At 57.6% G+C, this 17,978-nt stretch overlaps 1 protein-coding gene across 2 annotated transcripts in view; it reads right to left on the bottom strand.

The window, feature by feature from the left end:
• GNA12 (G protein subunit alpha 12) overlaps positions 1-17,978 on the bottom strand; it is a 49,427-nt gene that overhangs the window by 20,618 nt on the left and 10,831 nt on the right. Inside the window, exon 2 of one of the 2 annotated variants that reach the window (XM_037137920.2) lies at positions 4,117-4,332. The exons of the other annotated variant lie outside the window; for it this stretch is intronic. Coding sequence (XP_036993815.1) covers positions 4,117-4,332 — 216 coding nt within the window. The remainder of the gene's footprint in view (positions 1-4,116; positions 4,333-17,978) is intronic. 2 annotated transcript variants of the gene reach the window in all.

The following is a 17,978-nucleotide window of genomic DNA, read 5'->3' on the forward strand; positions in this document are numbered from 1 at the left end:
CCAGGCAAGGGCCGAGACCACGAGCCAGAACACGTAAGCTGCTCTGCAGTGCGTGGTCCGAAAACAGCAGACACCTCCGCTTCCTGCTCCTGTGTCCTGGGGCGAGAGCCACCCCGAGGGGAACCCACCCCCTGGCTGCCTGGGACCCTAACCCGCCCATTGAGTTTTTCTGTTCTCATCTGGGCCAGGCCACCCCATGGCTTTGTTGCTTCCGGCAAACGGTCTCCTTATCAAATGGGGGAGCTGGTCAGAGGGTTTCTCAGGCCCCTCCCACTTTCGCAGTGGGCTCGGGGAAGGCTGGCTTTCCACTGGGTGTCATACGGCGGGGTCAATTTAGTTTGAAAGTTAAAAATTCATGCACACACTGTCCAAACCCAAACTAAGAGAGTAATTTCTGATCTTCTAGTGTCTGAAATAGAACCTCATTTTATCCAGAAATTACTCGTTGATTTCTGACATTTCTGAACTGTCCTATAAGTAAAAGTGACACATTCTTCATGTGTGTGTGCACACGTATGTGTATTTAACCACAGATGAAGTTAGTAAGAGACCGTGGTGCCTCCACACTGTGGAACGTTACCAGGAGCACACATGCACCCATGGTGTCTGCAAGAACGGGGACGGATCTCACGGGATTACGATGAGTGACAGATGTCAACCTCGACACGTCACATACTCACAATTCCATTTAGACAGTATTCCCCAGATGATAAAATTCTAGACATGGAGGAAAAAATCAGTGGCTGGAGGGGTGGGGGCTGGCTCTAACAGGTGGCAGGGACCCCCTGCGTCTGGCTGCACACAGATGTACAGGTGGCGGTGACAGAGTCCCGCACACGCACACACACGGCACCGACGCCAATGCCGGGGCCTGCTGGGCCCCGCAGTCACAGGAGACATCACCACTGGGGGAGACCGGGCTGAGGGCGAGAGGGACCTGGTACTGCCACTGCAATTCCCTGTCAATCTGCAATTGTTTCAGAATGAAAGGCTTTTTGTTTTCAAAAGGTATTATGAATTAAGAAAAACTTGTTCCCAACAGGAAAACAGAAGCTAAGGGCATCAAGAGCAGCTTGCAGAAGCATGAACCTAAGTGGCTTCATGTTGCTGAACTCTCACCTTGACCGCCGTGCAGGAAGGGCGAGGAAACGTGAAAGAACTGAGAGTCTGCCCCAGGACCCTCTGCCACCCCCACCCACCCCAGACGCCCCTCTGTCCACAGGCCCTCTCCCGGCCCCCTGCTTTATTTCCCTCTCACATGCACAGGCAGACATGCACACACGTGTGCACACTCATGTACACATGTGCACACATGCACGTCCCTCCCCTGCTCACTTCTCCACTGTCTCCCGCTCCATATGGACACAGATCTTTCTTCTGTTTGCTGTTTCTCCCAGGCTTTGGAGGTGCCTGACACATGGCGTCTGCCCCACAAGAATTTGCTGAAAGAATGGATTCTGTGGATGAGAGACACACAGGACCGAGAGCACAGGCGCCGTGTCTCCGGGAGCCACGGGTCACTGAACATCGATCACGTGCTACTGTGTCTCTCTGCTCAACAAAGGAGAGTGACAAACCCCTATAGAACCCACCTTGCTCTTCCAGGGGCTCCACCCTAAGGCCCCTGCCCAGCCCCGCCCCCCGCCCCCGTGCAGGCAGAAGGTTCCAGAGGGACTGGGGCAGTAGCTGCTGGTGGCTTCTCCGTGACACAGCGCCAGCCGAGTCTCCCTGTGGGGGAGGCCCTGGGACCGTGTTCTCGCCAATGAGCTTCCCCAGGACTGCTGGGCGGTGTTTGCAGGAAGTCACCCTAACAAGAAGAGGGGGGCTCTTCTCCACCCCTCCCCGCCCCCAGCTGGGCTGCACTTGAGCGCTGGGACCCGTCCTGTCACCCCCAGACCAGTGGGCGCTGAGCTTCCTGCACGAGGGGAGAGTGGTCCCCGCTGCTCTGAGTGGGCCTCCCGAGCAGCCCCGGGCCCCGACCTCACTGCACCTTTGGGGTTCACCTGTCTTCACCAGGCTGAAACCTTAGACTGCAGCAGTTGAAAAAGGCAATCTGTAGGGTGTAGTGGCAAAGGAAGAAAGAGGAAAAAGACTACAACTAGCTGGCCCGGGAAAAACAGACAGGCAAGGAGGTGGCCGGACCAGCAACAGCCTTCCAGGGCAGCGGGACACTCTCCCTGAGCCCAGACAGTCTGCGGACAGAAGCCGGCGTCGGCCAGCAGGCTGCTCCTTCCACGCTTACGCCCAGTCGACCACTACCAAGAGACCGTTTCCAAGCAGCTGAAAGTCACCATCACAGAGTTGGTGTCTGTCCGTAAGCACACGGGACGAGGCACCAAAAGTGCACAGAACCTCCCTTTCGGTGGACCTCCCTTTGTTCCCAGGGAGTTACAAAAATTTCCTGTCACTTCTACGAATCACCCCGTCTTTCGTGTAGCCCAGGCCTCTAGTGTCTCGAAAGCTTGGGGAAAGTCCTTGGAAACGCGGTGAAAGTAAGGACAGCGAGAGCACGGGCCAGTTCCCAAAGGAACGCCGACCTGTGGCGTCAAGCCCGTTTGGAAATGGCTGGTCTGTTCTTTTCTAAGGAGACGAGACCGCCACCAGGCGCGAGCCCATGTCTGTCCCTGGCGCACAAAGGAGCCTTCCCGGTACTCCTTCACACCGGAGCCTCACGGAGGACGCACTGCAGCCCGAGGATGGGCGAAGCTGGTTCTGCAGCCCTGAAAAGTCTGCCCCCAGGGGGTGAGGGCAGAAGAGGCGCCCAGGCACCTCGAACGGCACTGACGGAGCCCGTGAGGATCGCGTGAGGAGTGGGCCACCGGCCCCGGAGGGCCTCCTGACTGTCCTGTCGCGTTACCTGCCGAGCCCCAGGCTGCTTCTCCCCTCCCCTCCCCTTTCGGGGCCCTAAGGCAGTGGCACTCATCTGTCGCCGCCGCCATGGGCGGCTTCCCCCAGGTCTGAAACTCGGCCTGCGGGGCCAGCCTTCCCCGGCCATCTCTGGGAATGTCCCCAAGACTCCATTCCTTCTAACAGGACAGGAAGAAACACGCTAGTGGCAGGGTCCCTTGACCTCCAGGCATCAAGGAACTCGTGCTGCGAGCACAGACACCCTCCTCCGCACGGGCCTCCGATGCCAACTTCTAAAGCAAAGACGACGGAGGACGTTTTCAGAGCAGCACCATTCCCTGCAGCTTTAAAATAAGAGTGGCAAGGAGAAGAAAAGGTTTCACAGCTCAGTGAATTTCTGTTAACAGCCGAGAAGTGCGAGGTGCATGTGTTGGAGGAGAGGGAGCAAAGAGCTTGGGGGGGGGGGCCCATGCGCCTGAGCACAGCCTCTCACGTGGACAAGCCGCCTGGCTGGCGATCTGGCAGCGGGAGGCCGGGCGAGGACTCCGCCGGGCCCAGCCCCCAGGCCGGGACAACAGTCTGTCCCCTGAGAGAGGAGCTGCCCCGGACCTGTAGTAACAACATCGTTCAGTGGAGCTGAGCGGCCACCACCTAGAGAGCAGGAGGAAGAGCAAACCCTGGCCCACGGGACAGTGCAGAACGGAGGTGGTCGGCGAGAACAGGATGAGAGGCAAACGCCGGCTCTGCAGACTCAGTCTTCGGGCACCTGGAGGCACGCAAAGGGGCGCGTGGCCTCTGTGCGCCTGCCTGCCTCGCCAGGGGCAGCGCCCACACTGTCTGTCTGCAGATTCACACACTACGTGAGTTGCAGTGACGAAGACGACCAGGCTTTCTGAGACTTTCAGACCTTACAGTGAGGGGAAGAATCGGACGGGACCATGTGGGTGCCGACCTGGAACCCTCCTGGCCTGCTGGCCGGAACGCTGCTCTGAGGGGCACCGGAGTCCTGCCACGATGAGACCGAAACCACCGGGCTCCTCACCCCACACTGAGCATTGCACGGAGTCCTCCAGAGCCGCGAGCAACGACTGACCGACCGGGCCTGAGCGCGTCGGTTCTGTCCCCGCCCCCAACCGTCCAGACAGCTCAGTCTGCTCCCCCCAAGCACTCCTGCTGTTGAGTTTTAGGGCCTAGAGCAATTTCCGGCTGGCCTGCACTTCCACAGAACCTCCAAGGACATCCCGCCCTCGGTCCAGAGGGCCCACTCACCAGCTGGAACTCGCTCCGGCGACCGAAGGCCTCCCTGATGCCGGAGTCACCCCAGAGCGCGCTCAGCGCTGGCACGTACAGCTGGAAGGTGGCCGGCTCCACGGGCAGCCCAGCCTTGTTCTCGAAGGCCATGAGGAACATGCCGTGCTTCTCATTCTCAGGGTGCTGCCACGGGATCCCCAGCTTGTCCCGCGCGTCCACCAGGACCTTCGAGCCCTAGGAAACGACAGGAGTGAAAAGGACTTACTCGTGCCCAGAAGACCAGACCTCGACGGAGAGCCTCGAGATGGGCGCCTGGGGACAGACACAGGGCTCCCTGGCCACCCGTCAGCGTGCAACCACCGCCCGTCTCGGTGTGTCTGGTCAGCGCACGCATGCCTCATCCCCAGGGACAGGCCCGGGCCGTGGCTCACGTGAGTGCACGCCCGCGGCAGGCTTGCCCTTCGCCGATATGCGTCTGGAGAGCTCCCGAGAGGGACACACCGAATGGGGAGGAGGCGGCAGCAAATCTGGCAAAGCCGGCACCGGAGAACGGACCTTGGCCATGAGTGACAGTGACGTGAACAACCGCTACCGGCCCCACTGCAGCCCCCCCCCCCCCGGACGCAACTGTGTACTGCAGCCCAAAGTGAGTGTGAGGACACCGGCAGGTGGGTGCCTGTCAGGGTCTGGAGTCCACGCCGCCGCTGCCGTGATGCAGGGAAACGAGCGGCTCCTCGTTGTTCTGCTCACTCCTTCACTATTAGTGACACGGCACGAATTTTCTGACCCCGCAGACAGGCCTGGGGATGGGGACGGGGACGCCGGCAGTGAGGAGGCAGAGGGGACGGCGCCCAGACTGCCCCGGGGATGACGGCCACACCAGGCAGGGGGTGGGGCTACTCGCCGTTTGTGGTCGGCGCCGCGGCACCGGCACACAGCGTCTAAGGGGGTCTCCGAGCCCCTCTGAGGGGATGCACCGTCGATCCTGGGGGGTGAAGGACAGCGGGGCCCTCTCTGGGAAAGCCATGTGGCCCCCAGCACAGAGTGCGGCAGAGGCCACCCCCCAGGCAGTGCCAGAAGTCACACAGCACGTGAGCCCCCATTCCTGAGTGCCGCTTGCTGGCGGGCAGCGGGCAGGAGCCCTGAGAAGCGGCCCTTCCAACAGGGTGGGGACGAGGTGCTGCCTATCGCGTCTGCTTCTGCCGGAACCACCGGATCACTGGTGACGGCAACCAAGGCGAGCACTGCCACCTCTCCCCTAGAGCTGGTGGACCAGACCATCTGCTGGGAGACGCTCCTCTTACAGGCCCCCTCAGGGCCCCTCGTCGGCCATAGTGATGAGTCCCGGCCTGCGGATCAGCAGGAAAAGGCTGGGAAAGCCCTAGCGCAGGGCACTCTCTGCCTGCACTTCCAAGCTCGGGTGACTTCCGACCAGCAGCCACAGTGAATGAGGACCTGCCCCAAGTAGGAGTAAGTCAAGTCAAACCTCAGCTCTCCGTCCTCTCTGCCCCACCCCATTGCTGCCACCGGGTCCTTCCCATCTCCCCCCTTTTTCTGACGACACTGTGACAAACCCCCACCTGCCCAGAGGGACAGTATCAAACAGGTTTAGGAACCCAGAAGGATGGTCCACAGGACCCACACCACAAACGACGCAAGGTGGGTGTGCAGAGAAGGAGAGGGCACTTCTCTGGTGGGCTTCCGGCCAGAGCGTTCCTGCGCCTTGGGCACATCAGAGGAAGGCTCCGTTACCCTGGCGACAGGAGCCAGATCAGGACGTCAGCCCCCATGCCGCGAGGCCGGGTGACCACCCGCCTGCCGAGCAGACGGCCCTGCCCGCACAACGGTCTGCACGCACAGTGTCTCGTCACCTGTTACACAGTCCAGCTTCCTGAGGGCGCAGCCTCGAGTGCATGGGAAACGGAGCCTCTGCTCTGCCAGGCTGTTCACTTGTGTGTGTTGGAAATGAAGGCCGGGGACCAGAACCGACCCAGAAGGCCTGAGCGACCGTGGCGAAGGCTGCTTTTGGCCCTGTACAGACCAGGCCTCGCCTAATTATGGGGTGAGTGCTGGTCTGGATGAAAAAAAAAAAGGTCCATTTGAGGAAGGCTGTCTGTCTCCCTACCGCACGCTGCCACCCAGGCCGGCTGGAACTGGCCCAGACAAACTTCACCCAGACACGAAGTAATCCTCTTTTTAGAAGTCAGGAAAACTGGGAAAAGCTGTTGCCGAACACTGAATTATACCAGTTCGCTAGAATTCACTTTCTGTACCGTAGTCACATTATTTGGAGGAAAAAGGCGACAAGAAAAAAGATGTCTCTCTTTTGTCCTTTTAAATTATCCTGGTCAAAAACACCAGCAGCAACTTTGCTCCGAATCCCCAAACCGATCTAGGGGCGTTTTCCGCTTTGGGACATCTGCTGGAAATGAGTCCACCCTTCCCTCAGAGACAGCGGGAGGTCTGCGGGAGCTCCATTTCCTTACTTGTGTGGCTGATGGTTACACTGTCTCCATCTCCATCCAAGGCTGTTCAGGAGGAGGCACAACAAAGTAAAAAGCACCTCACCCCTATCGTTTTCCTACAAAAGACCAATTTCCTAAAACACACAAGCCAAAAAAAAAATCCTAAAAATCCATTATATACTCAAAAGGAAAAAAAAAATAGGGCAGAAGACAGTTAGCTTTTAGGTCTTGTTAATGGCTATCAGGCAAGCTGTCCTTCTGCTAAGTGTTACTGTTTTCTCTGTGATGATACATTTTATCCAGTCACCCAAATATACACAATTAAAGGAGTAGGCAGTTTGATGACTTCATCTTAATACTATGTAACACGTTGAACTGTTCAAAGAACACACTTTTAAGACAATTTATAAATCCAGCAACTTAAATTTCTAGTGGAAGACCGGACGGACTCCCTGTCGGCTGGGAACGTGGGTTTGGGGTTTTTGGCTTTGCTGGATGAAGACCGAGAGTCGCAAGTCCTGCCACCTCATTTCGACATTCACTTTGTTAGTTTAGCCCTAATCAATCCGACCTTGTTAGATCAGCGGCTCCTCACTGCACTCTTCCCGCATCAAAGTCTAACCCTGAGACGGACACAAAATGCTAGCCCACGGGACTCTCTCTCTTCAGACCCAGGGAGTCCCACTGAGCGACATTTACGGTGGGCACGCTCGCATGAGAGACGACAGCCTGTGTACTCAGAAAGATCTGTTTCGGTTTCAAACCCACTAGGCAAGTTGTGTTTGCCTCTGGCCACCATCCAAATCAAAGAAACGAGCAGGAATGTAAACAGGACACATCTCTGTAAGTCAGCGAGTCCAGCAGCAAAGGCATACGGCCCCTCTCAGCGTCTGACCCTGAAGGGAGGCGCCCGCTCATTCAGAGGACCAATGGGAAGTGAGCACGGAGGGCGGCCTGCAGACAGAAGGTCATCTGAACTAGCTGATGGCTTCCGGGTGCAGCCCCCTTCCCCACCCCGCCCCTCACGCAGCTTTCAGGGCCGAGTGCCTGCTCCTCTGGCACGCGCTCCTCGCCCGGCCTTCCCAGAGGAGAGTGGTCTACCTGCGGATGCAGGGAGGGCCTGCCTCAAGCAAGAGAAGGGCCGGCTGGCGCGAAAACCAGAACGGCGGTGTATGGGCACAGAGTGGCTCCGCAGGACGCCAACTTGGTCACAGGAGCAGGACACGACACTGGCTGCCGGCCCAGGGGTCCCCACCAAGTCAGGGGCTGGAGAAGCATCCCCACCAGTGACAGGAGCAGGCCTCACCAGGCCGCAGCCAGCTCAGCCTGGATGTCACCCCATAGGAAGCAGGGAGCTGTCGAAGGGCCCAGAAAGCCTCGCAGCAAGGCCAGTGCCCTGGCTCCAGGTCTGGTGTGGCTGCACAGGGCAGGGTGAGTGCAGGTGGGCAGACAGTCACAGGGACCACGCTGTTGCGCCAGGAGGCAGGTGAGCTCTAGGAGAAGGAGAAGGAGAAGGGGGCTTGCTGGGCGTGGGGTGGTGGTGAGAGGAGACCACCAGCCCACTCTCCAGGACACACCGAACCGGGAAACAGACCTGAGCTGACCTCTGAGGACCCGACGTTTCTGGTATTCTCTAGAATGCTTTTTCAGAAAGCAGTAATTAAATCTAGAAGCAGGGATGTGCCTGCTGCGTGCCTGCTAAATTAGAGGGAATTGAATGTGCTCGGATCCTACTTCACACACAGTAAGAGCCTTCACTCACAGGCCCCGTCCGAGCCACCTGGAGCCGCCCGCGCCTGTGAGCAGTGGGGGCGTGGCCTGTCCAACTGAGATGCACTACAGATTCAGGCAGGATTGCAAAGGCTCAGCATGAACCACAAGTGGAAATATCTTTTGATTCTTAACCTTGATTCCACATTGAAATGATAACATTTTGGATGTTTTGCATGATTAAAGTACATAATTTTACCCATTTCTTTTACCTTTCCTAATGTGGGTAAAGCACACGCGGTCTGCACTACATTTCTGTGAGACATGCTGCTGTACGGGAACATTTGTAAACATTTATCTTATGTATTAAGTTCAGAGAAAGCGAGGACAAGCGTGGATCGGCTGCCCCACCCATGGGTGCACTTGTGCCCTGACTGACTCCGGTCTGCGCCCCGACCAGGGAGGGAACCCGCGACCTTGGCGTGTCAGGACAGCACTCTAACTGAGCTACCAGACCTGGCGGGGACATTTCCTAAAATGAAGTTTGTTTCTTTCCAATCACAAAAATATTATTTTTCATGTAGAAAATAGAGGAAACATTGAAAAACACAAAGAAGCAAATTAAACCCTCAAAATCGTCACTATCTAGAAATAACTCTTATTAACATCTTAGAATGTTGTCTGTCTCATTCTTGATGGAAATTCTGTCTCTGTGTGTATATTAGTATTTTGTGAGTCTGTAAAGACATTTCTGCCCATATAGTGAGGTCCAGTGTCACTAAACTAACCACTTCAGGATTTCACGATCGGTAACCACCACGTGGTGACCCCGCCTGCGACCTTCCTGGAAGCCGAATGCCGGGACTGCCGGGCCAAATGCAGGCACACGTTTCTGAGGCTTTGGATAAATAACATTAAACTGCTCCCAGAAAGGCTGTACCAATGTACACATTTTACGTTTGGTAAGTCTTCATTTTACCAAAATTGTTTCTTTTTAAACCAGCCTGTCTGCTCCCTAAGGAGCTCCTCAAACAGCCCAGGGCTTCCTGGGCACCAGAGGAGCTGCAGGGCGGCAGACAGAAGCCTGTCTCTGCAGACAGACCCGCGGCTCAGACTGGCGGCTGATGGTGCACAACCTACCCAGAGGAGAAAGGGGAGGCCTCTGCGATTTCCAGCGAGAGCTTCAGGAGCCTGCTCTGACATCTCCTCACTCGCCGCACCCCCTCCTCTGCACAGCAGGCGACGGCCCTGCAGGCAGTGGGAAGGCCCCCTCCCACCTCTGGAGAAGTGACTGCAGGGCCCTCTGTGGGTCACCAAGGCAGGCGCCAGGGGACCGACCTGCCCTGGGAGCTGCAGATCGGCGCTGGGCTCAGACCTCATGCTGCTCCCACACCAGCGGGAGCTGAGGGGCCCGCAGGCAGGTAAAATCCCACTGTGCCCCCAGCGCCCGGCGGTCACAAATGCTCTGTGTGGCCTTCAGAATCCATCCAGAGCTTGACTATCTCCTGCCACTGCCCTAGCTACCACCGCTCGAGGCCAGCCCCCACCGTCTCGCACTGGGACTCGGCAGGCCTTCTGAAGTCGTCACAGCACCCTTGGTTCCAGCCCTGCCTCGATCGCCCTCTCGTCAGAGCGAAAGCACGTGTCCCTGCCCAGGCCCAGAGGCCTGCGTGGCCGGCCCTGCCCCCCTGTGGCCTCTGGTCCTCCGCACCTCCCCGCCTGCCTGGGGCCCACAGCCCTCTAACCCGAAATCCACAGGAGTCACTCCCTCGGCCCCTCTGAGGGTTTCCTCAAAGGTCAGCTCCCCAGCGAGGTCTCCCCTGGGCCGCCTTATCCGAAATCTCACCTTCTCCCCTGCGGCTCCGCCCTCGCTGCGCGCCCTGCACTTCACCCAGTTACCTGTTTCCTGTCGCCTCCCCCACGGCGATGGGAGGCCTCAAGGGCCGGATCCGGGTCTGCTTTGTCATCTCCCAAGTTCCCGGAACCTGCACCCTACGTGACCGACTGGGCGATGAGGGTGCCTGGTCCCTCCCTCTTCGGCCACACGGGGGACAGTCCTCTCTTCCCACCTCTGGGGCCGAACAGAGACGCCATTTCCGAGGGCACAGAGCGGTGCTGTAACCGTCAGACCCGCCTGGTGCCAAAACCGGCCTGCTGCACACAAGCCCCACAGGGGCAGTCCTTTGGTGATTTCTCCCTGGAAATCCGACCTCACGAGGCATTAGTGAGGTGAAAAAATTAATACTGGGGCCCTGGCTGGGTAGCTCAGGTGGTTAGAGTGCCATCCCATACACCAGGGTTGCAGGTTCCATCCCCAGTCAGAGCACAAAGAATCAATCGATGGATGGATAAATAAATGGAACAACAGACTGATGATTCTCTTTCTCTCTGTAAGATCAACCGATAAAAAATTAATATCCATCCATGCTTCATTTGAAAACAATTTAGCTGTGTAATGGGTGTGGGAACTCCTTTTCAAACGATCTCCTTTTCACGTATCAAAGGTAAAAGAAAAGCCTGCTTACAGGAAAAGTTCAATCAAGGGGGCAGTCAACTCACTGTAGCAAGAAAATTAAAAGGGCAAAAATAAATAAATAAAATAAAAGGGCAAAGCGACCAATGAGACTCAAACGGAAGCAAGTGTCACACGCGTGTCGCCCTTTCATGACGAACGAGACACCGAGGGCCCCTTCGAGCACGCGAACCGGGAGCAGCCCCATGTCTGCCTTCGCCCGCCCCGCACAGGTGCCGGGAGGGCAGCCACTTTCTCGCAGGGGGCGGTGCTGACGGGAGGGAGGCTCCACCCCAGACAGGGAGGGTCCTGGGAAACAGCAGCGTCACTGTCCAGGGCAGTGGCCACTGAATTAGCAACTACCACCACTAAGCCATTTCCTTTGGAGGAACTTAGCTAGGAAACTATTAATAACAAAACAACGATGATAATAATAAAATGTAGGGCCCCAAACTACGGACGGCAGCAGGCGAAGGCAAGCCGGTGCGGGCCCTTGGGGGGCAGGGTGCAGGGAGGGCCTCACCGGCCGGGAGGCCAGGCAGCAGCTCAGCCTTCCAGGGGCAGGGAAAGCACAAGATGCAGGCTTTGTGCTCGGTCACGGGAGGGGCCTTGGTCTCCCAACAGGAAAAGGAGACCGGAGTTTGAAAAGGAACAGACTTATATGGAAGCCCAAGCCCCAAGCCACTGGGCTGGGCGGGGCAGCGGCAGGGACAGGGGGTGAGGACGAGGGCCCCAGGGGTCGGGCGGCAAATTCAGACTCAGAAAGGAAGGCTCATGTCCTGCCCGGGCAGGGCTGACCTGGCTCACTCACCCTTAGCACCAGGGTCATGGCAACACGCCGGGCAGAGAGGAGAGCCACAGAGCTGCCCACAGGATGGGCAGAGGTGTGGCCATGTTCTGATGGCAAAGGAGCATGTGATCACTCAGACAGATGTGACGGGAGACCACGAAAGGGACTTCCGCCCAACGTCTGTTTGTGGGGAGCCATCTCTGAAAACCCGCGTGAGCCTGTGAGAACTCCGCCGGGTCTCGCAGGCCCCACGAAGGTGACAGGCACAGTGAAGCAACAGTGTGTCCTGCCGGGGCACCTTCGGCCCCACAGCTCACTGTGGGTCAGTGCTCCCCTCCAAGCTGGGGCTCGGCAGGCCACTTGCAGCACCGCAAAAAGCATCAGTGACTCCGAGTGGGGGGCCTTCTGGAAGCTTCCAAAGTGCTGCCAGCCACCCTCCTGTGTGGGACAGCCGGACAACCCTGAAGGTGAGAGGGTGAGCAAGTGTGCGTCGGAGTGTGTCTCAGACCGCCCTCCTGGGGAGCTGCACGCTGACTTCCTGCCTTCACTGCTGGTTCTAGGAACACTACTGTCCGTGTTAAAGTCCGTCAGCACACCCCCTCAGGGACCCATGTCTGCGGCCCCTCAAAGCGACAGGAAAGCAGGCGGACACTGCTCCCCAAGCTCACTGCCTCCTTCTCTGAGAGCTACAAATGTGCTCCCATCGTCTCGGGCCTGGGTGATTCGCTGAAACCAGCGACTTCATGCTCCGGGTACATCACGCCCGACTTCCAGGACTGCACTCTGCCCAGGGCGCGTGTGAATGCAGGACTGTTGATCATGAACTTCAAAGTCCATCAGCTAATGTGGGGGTGGGGAGTACAGACACTAACGAGCAAACCTGCCCCGAAACTTCCGCCTGTAATTGACGGGCATGCTGGCCACCGGGCCACCAGACCTGTTCACACAGGCTGCAGACGAACACAAACAAGCCAAGAGGACTCTGTGACCTTTACGGTGCAACTGCTTATCCCTGACAATAGCCTCGTTTAGTTTTGTTCTGTGTTCTCTAGCTCCGAGATGAAACAAGGTTAAATGATAAATACCAGCTTTGAAAACATGGAATGCTGTAGGATGATTTAAAAACCTTTTCTCAGTTATTTGAAAAGTAGGTGCGGACATGCCCACAGGCACCACAGGACGTCCGTGACGGTCTCTGCCTCCCCTGGGCCACCGCTATGGCCCCACAAAGACAGGGGTCCCTGGCCAGAGAGGCTGGCACAAAGGGGTCACTGACACTAAGGCGACACACCCCTGTCGACGGCAGGGAAGTATACTCATGCTAAGAGGCCTACTGTGTGCTTCCTGGAGAGGAAGACACAGGGAGGAAAGGACAGCCGGTCAAGGTGAGTAAGGCAAGGGCCGACCACTGGGTAGAGGAGACGCTGGCAGGGGGAGGCAGCGGCCAGCAGGAAGAGTGGGCCCCTGGGACTGCTCAGAAGGTTTGGGGTCCGGGTTGCACTACACAATGGGACAGAGGTCAGGGCACTGCCAGCTGAGAGTGTCCTGAACTGAACTCCTCTGAGGCTCCCCAGCTTCCAGTCCAGGCAAGCGGACGGCTGCAGTTAAAAAACCCCAATGGCCTCCATGGAGACGACAGGAGTCAGAGGGGGTCTGTCTCGACTCTGTCCCAGTGCACAGACAGCCAGTCACACACCAAGGGTTCTTGGGGACTTCTCCTACAAAGTCTGAGTTCGCACACCCCCTTCTCCACCAGCCCTCACCGACCATCCAGCTGCAAACCCCAGCAACGTGGACCACAGAACTCATCTCCCTTCCCTGCTTTTCTCAGAGCCCAGAATCGTGCAGAACTGCAGGGCGGGCAGAACTCTGAGAGGTGCCGTGCGTCGGATCCGCCTCCGGCCGTGAATTCCTTATAGAACACAGCCTTCAGTGAGCATTTATCAGACCACCTGTGACACCCTCGGGCAGGGGGTCCCTGTCACATCCCGAAAAGCGCAGAAGCACCTTCCTATGTCTCCCATGGCGCCCGCGATCACTGGTACCGGTGACCAGGCACCCTTCCCTGGGCCCAACTCACAGCAGACACTGCAGATCACCTGTGGGTGACAAGGACGTCACTCCCACCCCGCGGAGCCCTCCCATCCAGTCCGGTTCGTCCAGCACAGTCACCGGCCTCCAGTGCTGTGGCAGGTACAGGCGCTGCGGAGACCAGACAGGCCGGGCCCTGCCCTCAGGAAGCTTCTGTGCTGGGAGCCCGTCCCAGAGAGGGAGTGAAGGGCTGCAGCCGGGACCCTGGGGCCCGTCCTCTAACGGAACTAAACAGTGGGGGCACGGGGAGGCTTCGAAGTAGTGAGAACGGGACAGGAAGGACGCGCCACGCGGCGAGGGGCAGGACGAGCTTTCCCCGGGGGAGGGGAAGCAAAGGCCCCTGCTCAGCATCTCTGGAACACCAAACCGAAGAGCCGCGGCTGGGGGCTGGGTGGGCAGGGCTCGCCTCAACTCCTGCCTGAAATGCCACGCAGGTCAGCGTGGGAATGGCAGCCAGTTGACGTCCGAGTGTCTTGTGTCCAACGATCCTCGAGGGTGTGACGTGCGTGATGCGTGGCTCTGACGTGTGTGCAGTGACCAGCTAACAACACGGGGCCTGTACTGAACAGAGGCTGGGAGAGCACCTCTCACTCCCTCTCATCAGAGACAGACACTGCAACGCCGCAGACGCCGGTGCTCTGGGAGCTGACTGAGGGCTGTTAGTCAACGCCCTGCGTGGGTCCCTCCCCAGCAGGGACCCACACGAGGCTGAAATGAACACACGGGGTCTCCGGGTGCCGACGTGCTGCCAGGGGTGGCACATATCAGGGGTGTCAAACTCGCATCAGAGGCATCACGCTCATTGTCACCGGGGCCCACATCAGCCTGGTGGTCAGACTGGGGTCCTGCTCAGGACCCTGACCTTCGGGCTAGTAAACCACAAAAAACACTTCGTTGACAAGATCATCAAAATTAAAACTTGGTTTTCATGTTCTTCCAGACCTTCTTCCCTCCAAAAGTGCTTCCTTGGACTTCCAGTACCCACGTGCCTACCTCCGTTCCAGCACCACGGCAGGCCTGAGGCCCGCACGCTCGAGCCGAGCTCTGTGGGGGTGTGACGTGCACACGAACATTCTCGGGGAGCCCCAATACTGCCTCGCAAAGCCGTCTGCTCAGCTTTCCTATTCTGTTTCCATCACTTTTACTGAAATCTGTGACTCCTGAACCGGCCCCTGGAAGCTACTCTTTTCGGGATGTCCTTCTCTGCAGGTTTTTGGTTTGTTCCAGCTCCCAGATCTCGCTGGGACGACTGCCTGTCTGACAGCAGACGTCACAGAGTGTCAGCCACCGAGTGGCAGCCCCGAAGTATGGGCTGTAGGTCTGGCATGCCCCAGGGGTCCCCCCTCCAGGCCTGGTGAGGACCGAAGATGGACCTGCCGGGGAGGCAGACAAACCCCGCCCTGGCCCGGGGGCTGTGAGTCTCTCCCAAAGGCCCTGCCCACAGACACTGCCCTCGGGCTCATCGCAGTCCCCACGTCCCTGACCTCACACTCGCTGGAACCCAGTACGGCCACAGAGATTAGGAACAGTGAGTCTTTCAGGAACACTGCAGTTACCGCCACCACTCTGGCCTTGAAAACAGTAATCTTAACCTCTGGTGACTAGTCACACAGCATTTGTAACAAAACGCCAGGCTCGAGGCATTTGTGGTGGGCTTCGCTGGAGGGGCCCAGAGCCCTGCAGGCCCCTGGGTTCCAAAGGGCCTGCACCCGGCCAGCTGGACACACGGGAGGAACTAGATGGTGACAACGTCGGCAGCTTGTGAATGTGACACACAAACTGTGTGTCTACAAAATGCAAAGCAAATGACGCGATGAAACGAAGGACAAGCAGTAAAACTGCTTAGAGAAGGAAGCAAAGTCTCAAAGAGGCATTTTCTGTAACGCTAACACATGTGCGTTCTCGGAGGTGGAAGTAAGCAAACGCAGAAATAAACCCCCTTTCGTTCCAGGTAACCGCTCACTCCATTTTGGTGGGAGTCACGGTCACGCTCCTGACACTGACTTACGTCCTATGCTCAAAGCCTTGCCCGTCCTGGAAGCGTGTCTGTGTGGCGGCTGCCGTGAACAGACCAGCTCCCCCACAGGAACACATGTGCAAATGCACGTTCTCACACAGATGCCTACTTCCTACCAGCCACTCCCGGAACTGCCTGGAATCCCAGTGAGGTTCCTGGGACATTTTGGGTTTGCCCTTCTGCTCAGTCTCAGAGACACCTGACTTCCTCTGTCCTTGACTTAAGTGTCCAGACTCTGCAGGATGTCACCGAGCTACTTGGGTTGCGGGCGGGCCCCAGCTGGCTGCCACCTGACACCGGTGTCTGCGCCCCGCTGGCACCCCGGCAGCGTCCCGCTTGCTGGGTGTCTAGTACTGAGCATTCCATGAAGTGGGTCAAACGACAGGATCGACGTCAAAACAGGGCAGGAGTGGAAGTCAAGATTCAAGGAACAATCACCTGAGCACAAACTATAAAAAGAACATACCAGAAAATGACTGTGTTTCTTACAATATATTGCTTATTAACTATAAAAATTGGACAAAGCTTTTTTAAAAGACTTAATTCAAGATTTGAGTCTTTTAATTTACTTCAAAAACACCTATACTTAAAACATTCTCCATTTCCCTAATACTTTTTATTCTTAAGAAAATTACTTAATAAAATTAACGGAATACTGGCGAAGGGCATTTCCTCGGGTGGAAGGGTCATCTGCAGCAGACACAGGAAGGGGAGCTGGGTGCTTGGCGCTCTTTTCTTGAAGTTACCAAGAATTAAGAAACAAGATGAGTTTCCAATTAAAAAACATGCTGAAGATGCTATGGTCTCCTCAGCAAATATTTACACATTCTGAAATATTCACGATCACAAAAACTCTAGAGCAGATTTAAACCACAAATTCAGCCAAAGCGCCGGCAACCCCAAACGAAAACATCCTGGCCGTCGCCCGGCCGAGGAGCCACCCAGGGGGAGGAGGGCCTTTGAGATTGATCCCGGCGGAGGGTTACACACACTTGCGCACTCCTAAGGACGCATGCGTACTCCTAAGGATGCAAACTGCACCGTCACCAGCAGCGAGGTGGACACCACAGGAGTGTTCGTTTCAGGGAATGGATTTCAGAAGTCACGAGCCTGTAACTGTTACGGAAACAGACACCTGTATGTGGCCACTCTCGTGCATTTTCTAATAGGACCGCGGTACACGGACTATTGCGCACGGCCTGAGAGGGAGCGCGCTTCCGCCCGGGTCCTCGCTGTACTCCTTGGGACATTCTGTGGGGTCTGGCTCACCAGTAACAATCAACGCTCTGGGTTGAAGTTCCCAAACCTGCTGCCGATGTCACAGCACAGGAGACACCGTCAATGACTGCGGGACACGGACGGCCATGCAAACAACGCTCCTAGTTTTCAGGGACGAGCTCATGGAAATCCGCCAAGTCCACTGTCACCTGTGCCTGTCAGACGAAGTCACAGGAGGCAGTCCTGTGAAAGGGGTTCGGCCCCGGGCGTCGGCCTGTGTGGATGCCACCCCTGCCACGTGGTACCCAGGCGGCGGCACAGGAAACCCCAGCGCACTCCCAGAACTGCACAGGCGCCGCCCCGGAGCTCTCCCACCACCTGCAGCACAAGGCTGAACACCTGGGGAGGGCACCAGAGAGAGCTACTCCTGCTCCTGGGGGGCGGGGGCGGGGCAGGCGGGTTGTCAGCTCAGCAGGAGGCCCAAGAAATGAACTTCCTTCTGCCTTGACAGACCCTCCTCTGGTGAGCAGACCACAGCCAGATGGCGGATCCTGCCGTGAGCACAAACGGCTCCTGGGGCCCAGCACTGGCCCAAGCACAGGGGTCCGTGGGAAGCCCCTGTCCTGATGGTTCGTAACCGCCGTGTGGCCCTGCAACCAGCAGGCACATCCCCTTTCCCCCTGTGAGCACAGAAAGGGACGCTGAAGTTCAGGGGCACGTTTACAACAAACGCTGGAAGCAGTCTAGTTGTCCCCCCAACTCCTAACCCCACCACTATGGGGGTCAACGCAGGGTCTGGTAGGACACACTCCCCCCAGGGCCAATTTTCACCCGGCTCCTCCCCGTTTCCCACCTATTTATGAGGCCTGTGGTCAGTTCACTAACCCGCCAGGACCCTCATCTTGCTTTCTCGTTTCAGCACATCTGCCGCTCCCATTTCGTACCCTCTGCGTGTGGGTTGTTCCCACTCGGTGCCCAGCGTCGCCGGCACCCTCCCTCTGACCCACGGCCGCCTCTTTCCTGCCGGGGCTTCTCCCATCTGTGCCTGTCACCCCGCTCCTCTTGGGCAGGGTACCG

This window comes from Artibeus jamaicensis, unplaced genomic scaffold (assembly GCF_021234435.1).
Source record: "Artibeus jamaicensis isolate MK-2021 breed Jamaican fruit bat unplaced genomic scaffold, CSHL_Jam_final scaffold_3151, whole genome shotgun sequence".
NCBI classification, from domain to species: domain Eukaryota; kingdom Metazoa; phylum Chordata; class Mammalia; order Chiroptera; family Phyllostomidae; genus Artibeus; species Artibeus jamaicensis.